Source organism: Capra hircus, chromosome 2 (assembly GCF_001704415.2).
Source record: "Capra hircus breed San Clemente chromosome 2, ASM170441v1, whole genome shotgun sequence".
Lineage (NCBI taxonomy): Eukaryota > Metazoa > Chordata > Mammalia > Artiodactyla > Bovidae > Capra > Capra hircus.
This window is the reverse complement of record NC_030809.1, coordinates 101,932,166-101,945,408: the sequence shown is the minus strand read 5'-3', so window position 1 is coordinate 101,945,408 and position 13,243 is coordinate 101,932,166. Positions and strand designations below refer to the sequence as shown.

Below are 13,243 nucleotides of genomic sequence, written 5' to 3'. Positions count from 1 at the left end.
CTTTCTTCACAGGCTGGAGCTAAGAATCCTGTTGTTCGGATCTTTATCACTGATGCCACTTACCCTGAGCATGTAGGTCCCAGAGAAGTGCCAGTACCAGCAATGATAGCCTCAAGGTATATTCATCTCTGATGCTCTCCGCCTTTCAAACTGAATTTTAGCACTGAAATTTCTTCATCAGGGTTTACATTTCTTTTCTAGCGAGTTTGCGATGACTATGCTACAACAAAAATAAATAAATAAATAAATTAGCATGTCAAGCTAAATATATAGCAAAATTAAAATTCACAAAAAAGTTTTCTAAATTGATGTGAACATATAACCCTTTACATACATGTACAGATGACCAGAGGACTCAGTCTAAGTGCTGCTTCCCTTGGATGTGAGTGTAGGCTAGGGACGAAGAAGGAGACAGTGAAATGTACGCATGCTCTCAGCCTGGCTTCCTTCAAGTCTGGCCTACTTTTTCCCAGCGTTTGTGGATCATGCTTATTATATGTGCATGGCAAACAGGAGAAGATAAGCCAACCCCCTCCAAATATTAGTGTTTTTCACTAGGATGCAGTCTATTTGAAGTGATCTGGTTGTAGCATTATCTGTTTGTGGATGAACTGCAGGCAGAGCTGCACAGAAGCATTTTCATTTCTGTGAAAGGTACCAGCATGGTACGCATTGAGATCTTGTCTGATTAATCCTGGTCATTCTGGTTGACATGGAAAATGGGGAGGGGTCCATAAGCCCTGCCTGGCTGGCCTCCTTACTCCTTTCCACATCCTCTCAGAACAAGGCTTGACTCCTCTTCTCCTGCTTCAGGAAGGAAGGTCAGCCAGGGCCAGATGATTGATTAATAGGAAAAAACACCTCATCAGAGGCCTCTGCCAGCCTTTGCCAAGGTGAATCCACTCTCGGATAATCAAAAATTCTTTTTTTTTTTTCAATTATCCATTATTCCCCACCCTAATCTAGTTGATGAAAACTGGACTAAATATACCTGATTTTTTTATGCATCATTCTTCTCAAGAGTCAAGCGGAATGAAAGAAAGCATCATTTGTGTATCTGTAATACACTAACAATATAGTAATAATATCTAACATACTCACTATGTTGTATGTATAGTTTGTAAGCATTTTAAGCATTCTTATAAATCTTTACAGCAACCTTTCATACTGGTAATGTTATTATTACCATATTATATAGAAACGGAGGCACAGATATGTTAGTCAAGGTAGTATAGCTGGCAGGAGATAAAGCCAGACTCTGAACTGGAGATCCCTTGTAGCCCTGTGATTCCTTTTATAACAAGGTCCAACATTTTGTGGTTTATTTACATTGTTGTTCCCTACACGTTCACCCTCAGAGCCAAGTAATCATTGCTTCCTTTCACCAACATCCACTTTGTGCCAAGCACTGTTTGAGTTACTTTGCATACACTATCTCTGATTATTATACTAACCCAAATTTCAACCCCTGACCTGTGGCTAAAACTTAGCTTCCAACACAAACCTGCCTGGAAAGAAAGATGGTCTTTTATCCACTTAGCTCTTTTTTAATTAAAAAGTGAAAACTTGTGTTCAGCTATGGAAAAGTAGGCAATTTCATGCTTTTTGTCCGCTAGGTTGGCCAATAACTTTGGCCTTGTGTCTTAATTTTTTCCCTAAGATATTAAAATCCCAACTGGGGATAAAACTCAATTATAAAATAATTCTATTAGATCAGTGGACTCTTGTATGTTCTCTAAAACTCAGCAGGTGTATTTAAATTTTTTAGTGTTTAAAAGAATATTTTGCATTCCTTACCTGTGGCTTAAGTGCTTCAGAATAATAAAATATGTCCTTTTGAAAACACAATTTAAGAAATTATTTGAATGTGATATTGATTTATAGTTCTGACTTTCTGTTTTGATTTGTTTGCAGTGATTATTATTTCAGTTGGCTCACGTGGGTTACTGATGATCGAATATGTTTGCAGTGGCTAAAAAGAATCCAAAATGTTTCAGTCTTGTCTATATGTGATTTCAGGGAAGACTGGCAGACATGGAACTGTCCAAAGGTATGTTGTATTAAAACCACAGAGGTGTATTTCTGAAGATAAAAGTACAAGAGTGGGGACTTATTTATAGCTAACATTTTATATTATAAAGCAGAATTACTGCATTCAACTCCTGATTTCTTTGCAAAACACACTATTTGAAGATTCATTATTTTTATTAAACAAGTAAGATACCTTTTGTTTTCTCGAATGACTTTAGCATTGAAAGTGAATGGAGAAACAGATTAAATGACAATGCCATACTGCAAAAAGCAGGCATCTGGTTTTGAATTACGATGGAAGTCCGTCCTTTTTGAGATTATAAAATTATCAGTCCAAAAAAGCAAAATAATGATGATGAAAACATAAGATGGATCCATTAAAGAAGTATATGTGTTCTATTCAAAAGAATTAGAGAAAAATGCAAACGGTGATGTCTGCATTTGCAAATGCAAACGTTCTATTCAATGTCAAAATTGAAAAATAAGAATTCCAAAGTAAACAAATATTATCAAAGGAAAGCCAAACACTTCTATTTGAAAATCAAAAGTAGGTAACTGAGAATCATATGAAACAGATTTAATTATCCTGCTATCCTGTTATCTTTGCAGAGTGCTCAATACTGTGCTAATTTTAGGGAGAAAAAACTAGGCACAGATTTATTGTTGAGTTTTAATTGTTTTTATTGCTCAAATCCAAACATAATCTGTTGAATTAATGAGTCAGAAAGCTACTTCTCCAATCGGAAAGCTTCAAAATAGGCCTGTTCATAAGTACTCATATTAGAAACTAAGAAACACAAAATGTTTTCTTTAAATAGGAAATTTGATGGGTACATTTCATGAGACATCTAATTATGAAGAAATGTTTCATTAAACCAAATATAGAATAAACCTATTTTATAAAGTAAGAAAAAAGCACAGAGCAATCAAAGTAAAACACTAAATTCCATCTAGAAATTAGGACATTATGTTTTGCAAGAAAAAAGTCATATGAATCTGTTTGGAAATATATCAGGACTATAATAGTCAACATTACTCAAGCTAAAAATATTTTTAAATCACTACTGTGTCTGTAAGAAGCTTGACTAATTTTGATGGAATATGCTAGAAGCTTATTTTTATCTTATTTATGTTTTGATAAACAAAGCAGGAAGATTTTTGGCATTAATGCAGTGTCATAGACAAAAAGAAAAGATGGAATAAATTTAATTTTTCTAGTTAAATAGAAACAATTGGGTGAATATATTGTTAATGTCTTCATTGAATCTCAATACTAGGAATTATTGATTTAATTATATTAGTTTATAAGATTGGTCATTTAGATAAAATTTTTAGCTCTTAAAACTAGGCATTTAAAACTATAATTGCTTTGGAATTTGAATTTCTAATTTATCAAATCTGAGACAACTTAATCCAAACTGACAGAATATATAAGATGCTCATTCAATGAGATGTGGAATTCCCTGGAATATAAACTTTAGTTTTATGGCCAAAATCAGTGATTAAGTTTAAAATATCAGGTTTGAATAACCTTAAAATTTCAAAACAACTGCAGTTTCGAAATAGTCTGGTAAGTACATGGAATGTATTTTTCAAACTTAAGAACAACAGAGTTGAATTTTCCAGTAACCATACTTATGACTAATATGTGTGTGTGTGTGTTTAGTTTTGAAAACAAACAACATTTAAGGTTAAGAGACATGGCAACACTTTATTCATGTTGGGAGTCATACCTAAAATAAAGAAGCAAAAGAAACTGGCAATAATTACTTGTAATATAACTGTATTAATAAATTTATAGTTTGGTGGAGGAACATCCTTCATCATATTATTCTCTGCAAGAGAATTAAAATTAATTTTATCTTAATATCTAGAAATGATGAATAAAACATTTCACTTTATCAAGTCTTATCTTGTTTTTTCTGAAATCCAAACTATGCTTTCAAAATTTATTATTCCTTTGCTTCTTATGACAATACACTCTCTCTCTCATGGTTCTCTTTCTAATTTACTGTTTCTTTCTAGCTCTTCCTCTTCTGACTTTTCTAGAAATCTTATTATTCTCCAAGTTAATGCATTTAACCCTTCCAAAAGTTCAGTGGGTTAATACAATAGGTTTGCACATTCATGTAACCATCTAATAGTGAGTCCAGGTAAGTTGGAAACAGTGAGGGTGAGGAAATGGGTGCTCTGCTCCACAGAGTCATTCAGGAACCCAGGTTGATAACATTTCTGTCTTCATCCAGTAACTTCTAAGGATATTCCAAGGTTATTCAAAGCTGGTCATCAACATCCAGCAAGGGAGTGAAAAAAGAATGGAGGATATGTATGATAGGGTTTTATAGGTTAGACGTAGAAGTAGTACCAGTTACTTTTGCTTGAAAGCTATGGGTTAGAACTTACACATGACCACATCCAAGTGGATGGGAGCCTGGGAAATGTAGCCTACCTGAAGTTCTAGCAAAACCAGAAGGTAAATGATTGCTAATTATCTTAAGTCTCTGTTCCAACACCCTGTTACTCTCCTAGGTGATTTTTATCTAATACAAGAAAATTGCCCCACAAATTCATTCTGAGGATTTGAACTTTTATATATCTCTGGCTACCTCTGCTCTACTCCACCCTCACTACCACTGTCTAGATTTGGGTCTTCAGCATCTTTTTTCCAAACATTTCAATGTCGTTATTTAGTCGCTAAATCATGGCTCACTCTTTTTGTGACCCCAAAGACTGTAACCCGCCAGGCTCATCTGTCCATGGGATTCTCCAGGCAAGAATACAGGAGCGGGTTGCCATTTCCTTCTCCAGGGGATCTTCCCATCCCAGGGATCAAATCGACATCTCCTGCATTGGAGGCAGATTTTTTTACTGCTGAGCCACCAGGGAAGCCTCCCACTATGTTACCCACTTTTTATCTATTCTCTGTATCATGTTCACAATTATATTTTTCAAATTGTGATTTTGAAAACTTTCAAAGGATTTATTATCCAGTGGAGAAACCCAAACTTCCCAATTGTGGCATAAAATTTCCTCCATGATTTTGCTGATGCCCCTACATTCTCCCTTATCTTCTAATTCTTTCCCACAGTCAGGCCCCACTCAGCTATACTGAGCCACTTGTGGTTTTCTAAGCTAGCCTCATCTCTATGCTATTTATTTCATCTAGAATGTTTTCCATTTAACTGTTTATAAAATTCTATTCATTTTTAGGTTTATTAAGTATTTGTTCAATAAAGGATTTACTGTACTATCCTCAAGTATATACCAAAAATAAGATTCAGTGCAAATTTTAAGATTTCTAGCTACTTTGTAAGATTGAGGAAAGAAAAAAAAATTTAACCTAAATTCCACTGGGAAATGCCTTTTTACCTACATGACAACAGTTTGGTTTGTGGTAGGTCTCCATGGATATTGTCATAATTCCAGTCACTGACTTATGGAAAATTTAGCCAGAATTATGAATGATTTGCAATAAGATACAGCCCTCAGATCATCCTTATGTATGCAACAGTGATGTTGTATAAGATTTTGAATCTAGTCATCTTCAACTCAAGTATGTAGTTGGTTGACTAACAGTAGTACACTCTGACCAGCCAGCTTAACTTGTTCAAATGTCCAGATTATATTTAGGAAAAACTGTCCTCTTGATACTATGTTTCATTTGATGTTTTTTTTTTCTTTTTTCCTCTTAGACCCAGGAACATATAGAAGAAAGCAGAACTGGATGGGCTGGTGGAGTATGATTGCTATCTTTTCCTTATCTTTTAATGAAATTCTGAGCTATTAAAGGACTATTTGAAATGTATCCAAACTGACACTACTTGATTTTATAGAAAAATAACAAGGTAAAAAACATAAAGGTAGTGATCCCTTCAGCAATTTTGTGCCAGACAATTTTAATGTCCATATATCTAGAATTCTATTAAGAATGAATCATATACCTCATGTTCTGTTCTTAACTTTTTCAACCAACTGATATCTATAGCTAATATTGCTTCTTTAAAAATGTAACAAATATTATTTTTCAAAAGGGAACACAATCCCTGATTTACTTAAAATAATCTTGATAACTTTTAGCCATTTGAATCCAGGGAAAATAATTACATTTGCTATCCTTGGTTTAGAGACAACCCTACCTCTCATTATATTTTATATAAATAAATGAGTAGATTAATCTCATACATACTCATATTTATTCTAGTTTTTAAGTAAAGTGGTATCAGTTAGGGAAGTGTGTGTTTTGTTACAGTTTGTAATCATATATATCTGGATTATTTTGGATAGATTTATTCAGTGATTTATAAAGATTTTATGCAAAACTAAATCATGTTTTAGGAAAACATCAATTGTATCTTATATCTTATACAAAGAATACAAAATAAGACAAATAATAAATGAATATTGTATGAATATTACCATTTATCACAAATATGTGATTGAATTCAACTAACATTTGGGTAAAAAAAAGAAAAGCTACTTCTGAGATTTGGACACATGCAAAGAAAAAAGAAACTCTTATCTAATTTAACACATTAACCCAAGACAAGGGACAATAAAGAATTCAGAAGTAAATTCTGAGATGTTAAGTCTTGTAAAAATGTAAATTAAGATGGAGAGTGAAGTAAGCATCTTCAGGTATTGAAAATTATTTTTTGTATACTTTCCTAGATCCAGCAATTTTAGCTTACATATATTTACTTTCTATCTTCAGTTAAAGGTACTTCAGTTTTTTTCATTAAGAGAATTTTGTGGGGTCAGTCTTATCTGACTCATTGCAACCCCACAAACTGTAGCCCCCAGGCTCCTCTGTCCATGGTCTTCTCCAGGCAAGAATACTGGAGTGGATAGTCATTTCCTTCTCCAGAGGATCCTCCAGACCCACGGATTGAACCCCAGTCTCCCATATTGCAGGCAGATTCTTACTGTCTGTGCCACCAGGGAAGCCCCTAACTAGAGAATAGTTATTACTTTATTTTTTTATGCAAGTAAATGTACATGGGTGCAGGCTAAGTCACTTTAGTTATGTCCAACTCTTTTTGACCCTATGGACTGTAGCCCATCAGGCTCCTCTGCCCATGGAATTTTCCAAGCAAGAATACTGGAGTGGGTTGCCCTACCCTCCTCCAGGGGATCCTTCCAAAAGCGAAGTGAAGCAAAGCGAAGTCTCTCAGTCGTGTCCGACTCTTTGCGACCCCATGGACTGTAGCCTACCAGGCTTCTCCGTCCGTGGGATTCTCCAGGCAAGAATACTGGAGTGGGGTGCCATTGGATCCTTCCAACCCAGGGACAAAATCAGCATCTCTTATGTCTTCTGCACTGGCAGGCAGGTTCTTTACTACTAGCACCACCTAACAAGGTAACAAGGATAAGTGTGTAATTCAGGAAAAAAAAAGAAAAAAAATCCTGTTTTATTTCACTCTTTAACATTGTATAAGTAACAGGAAAAAAGAGAAGTCAGTGAAAGAACAGGATTTTCTAAATTTTTTGGATTCTAGGTCAACCAGAAGCTTGCTTTCCAGAAAGATAATTCCTAAATCAGCATTTGAAAACTTGAGAAAAGGGAAAATTTTAATTTATGAGTTCACTGTCATTATAGAGATTTCCTGTAAAGAATGAGAGAAGAAAGAATACTTGAAAATATCTTTAGCTGTATTCTCCATGATAATGATATAGCTAGAGTTTCTATAAAGTAATATGAATGATGTGATTTTACAAATAGATAAACCATGATATCAGCAATCTTATCAAAGACGTGATCTTAGGAATCCATACACATTTATTCTGAAAATACTGGCACCATTCGGAACACTCTGAACTACTTTAAAATACATCTTTTGAAATCTGTTTATAAGCAAGTTGCGGACAGTTGTATCTTATAAATTTTTATAGTCTGTATAGCACCAGTCTTGTAATCCCAGCAAACAATAGCTGAATGAATGAATGAATTGCCTTCTAAAGTTTTTGAACATTGTTTTAAATACCCTCAGTGGAAGCACATACATGCCCTTTGAGGGAGAATGAGGTCTCTACATTAAATCAAAATTCATGCCAAAATAAATCTAGTGAATAAATGAAATATGTATCTGCAAAATATGATTTTACACTAAATCATTATAAAATCTATAGTTTTAGAATTCTATTGGGAAAAATTAGTTTTCCTGTGTGCTAATCTCAATCTCTCCAAATGTATCCAATAGTCATTAACTTTCTGAATATTAGAAGAATTGTGGAAAATAAGTGACGGTTTTCAAGAGTAAGTCCACACTTCCCCAAGGCAGCTATTTTCAAGGGGGCCATTCATTAGATTTTATAAGTCCTGACAAGCCTTTTGGAGTCATGACTTTATATAGTCATATCTCATATGTCATAATGTGCTGCATAGCTTCCTTTGACCCATAATCAAACCAGCGGCTTAATAAAACTACCCAGAAATAACCTAGAAATATTTGTTTTTCAGACATCTGTTCAAATAATATTTATGAGGGTTTTAGATAAAGTGTATAGGCTAGTCATATTAATATAAATTTAAAGAGCAATTTTAGATCAGTTTTTCCTTTAGTATTTGTCAAAGAGGTTTAAAATGAAAAAGCCCTTCAGAGATCACCTATGAACTAGAAAAGAGACTAAATGGCAGTTTACCTATTAATTCAGGCAGAGAACTAGCAAATACTTCCTTGAGAACTTTACTTGTCACTTCCTTTTCTTCCACATGAAATATTGTGTCTTAATTTGGGGGAAATACTCTAATTTCTTCTTTGGTATTTTATCAGAAAAATAACAACAAATTCACTTCAAATTATATATATATATATATATATATATTTTTTTTTTTTTTTGTCCTGTGGGGAGCAGACAAAAAAGGAAGATTTAATCAAAGACTCTATTAATAGTGTTTAACCACTAAAATGTGAAGAACAAATACTAAACACATAATGCTTAGGATGCAAAGCCACATTTAAATCATTTAAAAATAAGGAACGCATGTAAGAATTAAAGATTTTTAAAATTTAAAAAAAAATTTAAAAAAAATAAAATAAAAATTAAAAAAAAATAAAAATAATTAAGCCATACACCACATCACATTTGAGTGGTTGGTGAAATCCTATGGCTTAGATAAATGGATGCTCTACTTGATGCTTGAAAGTCTGTGCCTTTGACTAAATGTGGACTCAGTTTAGGCATCAGCCTTCCATAAGCAGGTTATTTACCATCTGTGGCAAAAAATTAACTGGTGTTAAATCATTTTACCTTCCAAGAAAAATATTTTAAATGACTTTGTAAGTAGAGATGAGGAGTTTATCAGCACATCTAAGCATGATAAAGGGAGCTGTGAGGATGTCTTGTTAAACTGAGGACCACCTAGTGACATGTGGTTATCTAGGGCCCAGGCGTGACTTGCTGCCAGAGCACTTAACTCAGGATGCATTATGGATCTCACTCTGGCAGAGTGAATGCGGAAATATTTTACACTCTCTTTACCTCACCCAAGTTACCTGTTCATCTAAAGCATCTGTCTTGGATGTGTGCAATTAAAGGGGAGAAGATAACAGTCTTTGCCTAACAAAAATATTCTTCCTGTTTGCCTGATTCTACTATCTTGAAACATAATGTTCTGCCCTCTTATTTTCTGTTTTCAATGAAAATGAAATTTTCTATTTTAATCTGGAACTAAGCCGTTTTTAGAGTTCCTTAGCTATCTGCAGATGTGAATTTGAGTATTTTTTTCACTAAGGTACCTTATAGTATTTGTGACCCCAGTTCCATTACAGTGGTTGAGAAAATGTGGAGCCAATTTTCATCTTTCATCTTGATGGGGAGAGGGGAACACTGTAAAGTGTTTACTAATAAGGAATCACTTGGCTGAGAGGGTGAAGCCTCGTTCTAAAATGAAAGAATGGTTTTTCAGGCCACTACTAATGAAATTCCTTCCACAAAATTGCAAATCAGAATTTCCTATTCAGGGGCCTCCTGGCTTTCAATTTCACTGAGTCAATACCTAGAATCCTACCAGAACTGGTCTTATGATTAGTGTCTCATGCAAGGAGACAGAAGTTTCTCATTATTCCATTTTTTATTTTATTAAAAACATAATTTTTATGCCAAAGAGATAGGGACATCATATTAGTTTCCTAGGGTATCTGTAAAAAACTACCACAAACTTGGCTTAAAACAACAAAAATTCATTCTTTCATCATTCTGGAGGCTAGAAGTCCAAAGTCAAGGGGTTGGTGGGGCCATACTTAGATGTCTCCAGGGAAGAATCCTTTCTCACTTCTTCCAGCTTCTGGTCTCCTGGCAATCCTTGGACTTTCTTGGCTGGAACTCCACTAGCTCCAACCCCTGCTTTCATCTTCACATGACCTACTCCCCCTGGGTCTCTTTGCACCCTCATCTCTTCTTATGAGGACACCAATCATTGGCTCTAGGGCCAACTTGGATCCACTACGATCACATCTCAGTTCTTAACCTTGATTACACCTGTGAAGATGCTATTTTCAAATAGGTCATTATCCTACTCTGTTTGAGCTGTTATAACAATGTATCCTACACTGAGTGGCTTATAAACAACAGAAAGTCATTTCTCACAGTTCCGGAGGCTGGAAGTCTGAGGTGAGGATACCAGCATAGTCAGGTTCTGGTGAGAGCGCTCTTCTGTCAACTTCTTGTTGTATCCTCCATGGCGGAGAGCAGAGCAGGGGGAGGACACTCTCCGGTAATTCTCGTAAATGGGCTAATCCCATTCGTAGGAGCTGTACCCTTATGATCTCATCGAATCCTAATTACCTCCCAAGGCACCCACCTCTTGATACCAAATACTATCTTAATAGGGGTTGAGTTTCAATATATGAATTTGGGGGAACAAAAACGTTCAATCCATAACAGTTATCTTCTGGGTTAGGTGGAAAAGAATTTGGGGGACACTAGTTAGACCCCACTGGAGAAGGCAATGGCACCCCACCCCAGTACTCTTGCCTGGAAAATCCCATGGATGGAGGAGCCTGGTGGGCTGCAGTCCATGTGGTGGCTAAGAGTCGGACATGACTGAGTGACTTCACTTTCACTTTTCACTTTCATCCATTTCATTGGAGAAGGAAATGGCAACCCACTCCAGTGTTCTTGCCTGGAGAATCCCAGGGAGGGGGGAGCCTAGTGGGCTGCCGTCCATGCAGTTGCACACAGTCGGACACGACTGAAGTGATTTAGCAGCAGTTAGACCCCACAGATACCACATCAAAAAGTTACATTTTAATATCATTCAATCATAATCATGACTTGTATTAAAAAACATTATGTCAAATTGCATATAGAATCATCATTAAAAATACCTACAACTGCTTCCCTTGTTCTCACTTCGCTGTAAAGTGTGTCCCAGCAAAATGAGTGTCAGCAAATTAGGTGTTTGTAGCTGAAAGATACCTGTAGTCTTTTGATTGTTGTTGCTTGGACAATTGCAAAGGATCTGAACGTTTTAACACTGTCGTGTGGAAGCACTCGTGCTAAGAAATCTAGTTTGGAATAACTTGTGGGAATATCTACTGCCGCAATGCATGGGGTTGCAAAGAGTCGGACACGACTGAGCGACTGAACGACTGAACTGAACTGAACTGATGATGTAGAATAGCTCTTTCCTCATGGAGCCCCTTCACCACGTTACCATCCTTCCTCCACTCAATGATCAGGATAAAAAAGGAAACCAGCAAATGTACAATGAATCTCTTTTTCTAATGGGAGAAACTACTAGCTAAAATCTGATGTCAGGACATTTACAGGACTTTAATTATCTGTACCTTTCAGGATGCTGAGTTGTAGCTTGCTCTGTTCAGGACACACTAGACCTGTGGCAGAAACTCCGTAGGTTCTTAAGCAGTTCCCTGCAGGTGGTGAGCATGGGCCCTGGGAAGAGGTCAGAGGTGAACAGTGGGGTTTGGTCTCTTCTCTAAGCTCAAGGAGTACACCTTTCATTGTCTTGTCATTGGTTACATTTTTCTCTCAAGTCCAGAAGTCCCTTTCTGCCATTAAAAGCTGTGACTAGCAGTTTGTGATATTTTAATCTTTAAAATGTCTTTATCGCATCGTCAGTATTAGGTGCTTGACATCAAACAAATCAAGAATTACAAGAGGCTATCAGCATTCAGAAGAGCCACATTTGGGTCAAATATAACATTTTGAAGTTTGACTTGGTTAAACATCAACATTCATTTGTGAATTTTATTTAACTAGGTCAAACCATGTAATCTCAGAATACAGAAATTCAAACTAAGCAATATAAACCCAAGGATATGTAGTAGCAATTAAGCAGTATTTGGAATGTATAAGTGCCTGTTAGAAGCACGAGAAGAGCTGTCCATTTGAAAGGAAGGCATCTAGGGTGTGAGTGCTGGAAGGTAGGGGAGGCAAGACTTTCTGGTCCCGATAATTGTAACTACACATGGCTTTAAAAAAATCAATCATTTTAGTTTGGTTGTCTCCTGAATATAACCTCTGTTCATTTCTTTCAGTTCTTTGTTTCAACACCAGTGTTCAGCCATGATACCATTTCATACTACAAAATATTTAGCGACAAGGATGGCTACAAACATATTCACTATATCAAAGACACTGTGGTATGTTCCTTCCAAGATTTATCTCCTGAAAGATCATTCACTTGAGGTTGCTCAAATAACGCTCAGCTTCACACAACATAATGTTTGTCTTTTTATAGGAAAATGCTATTCAAATTACAAGTGGCAAGTGGGAGGCCATAAATATATTCAGAGTAACACAGGATTCACTGTAAGTATTGCATGAAGCTTGATGCACCATTCAGGTTTTAATTGGCACTGATGGACGGATGAAATCTACAGCACCACTGCTTTCAGTTAAGAGCATTTTCGTTACTTATTCTAAAGTGTAGTTCAGACAGCTGTGGTTTCATTAAAATTACATTCTTTAGTAATTAGTCAACACAATTTCCTTTTTTGGAAAGAACATTTAGTAGGTGGTTATTTCTCTTCTGATAGTTGGTATATAATTACATTAAAAGTATAAAAGTTTTAGAATAATAACTGGTCCTAAAGACAAATTTTCCCTCTAGCACTTGAAGCAATAAGCTAGATTCAGAAGTCCATGAGGGCAGCCCCTTGATAAGAAACATTCTTGCAGTGATTCATTGTTGTATAAGTTTGAGATTATCTGTAATAGCTATTATTTATTAAGTGATTGCTGCGTACCA

General features: G+C 35.6%; 1 protein-coding gene across 1 annotated transcript in view; it reads left to right on the top strand.

The window, feature by feature from the left end:
• The window catches only part of FAP (fibroblast activation protein alpha), an 82,629-nt gene that overhangs the window by 32,711 nt on the left and 36,675 nt on the right, over positions 1-13,243 (top strand). The window contains exons 11-15 of the mRNA XM_005676043.3: positions 13-116; positions 1,915-2,050; positions 5,724-5,768; positions 12,531-12,635; positions 12,734-12,804. Coding sequence (XP_005676100.2) covers positions 13-116; positions 1,915-2,050; positions 5,724-5,768; positions 12,531-12,635; positions 12,734-12,804 — 461 coding nt within the window. The remainder of the gene's footprint in view (positions 1-12; positions 117-1,914; positions 2,051-5,723; positions 5,769-12,530; positions 12,636-12,733; positions 12,805-13,243) is intronic.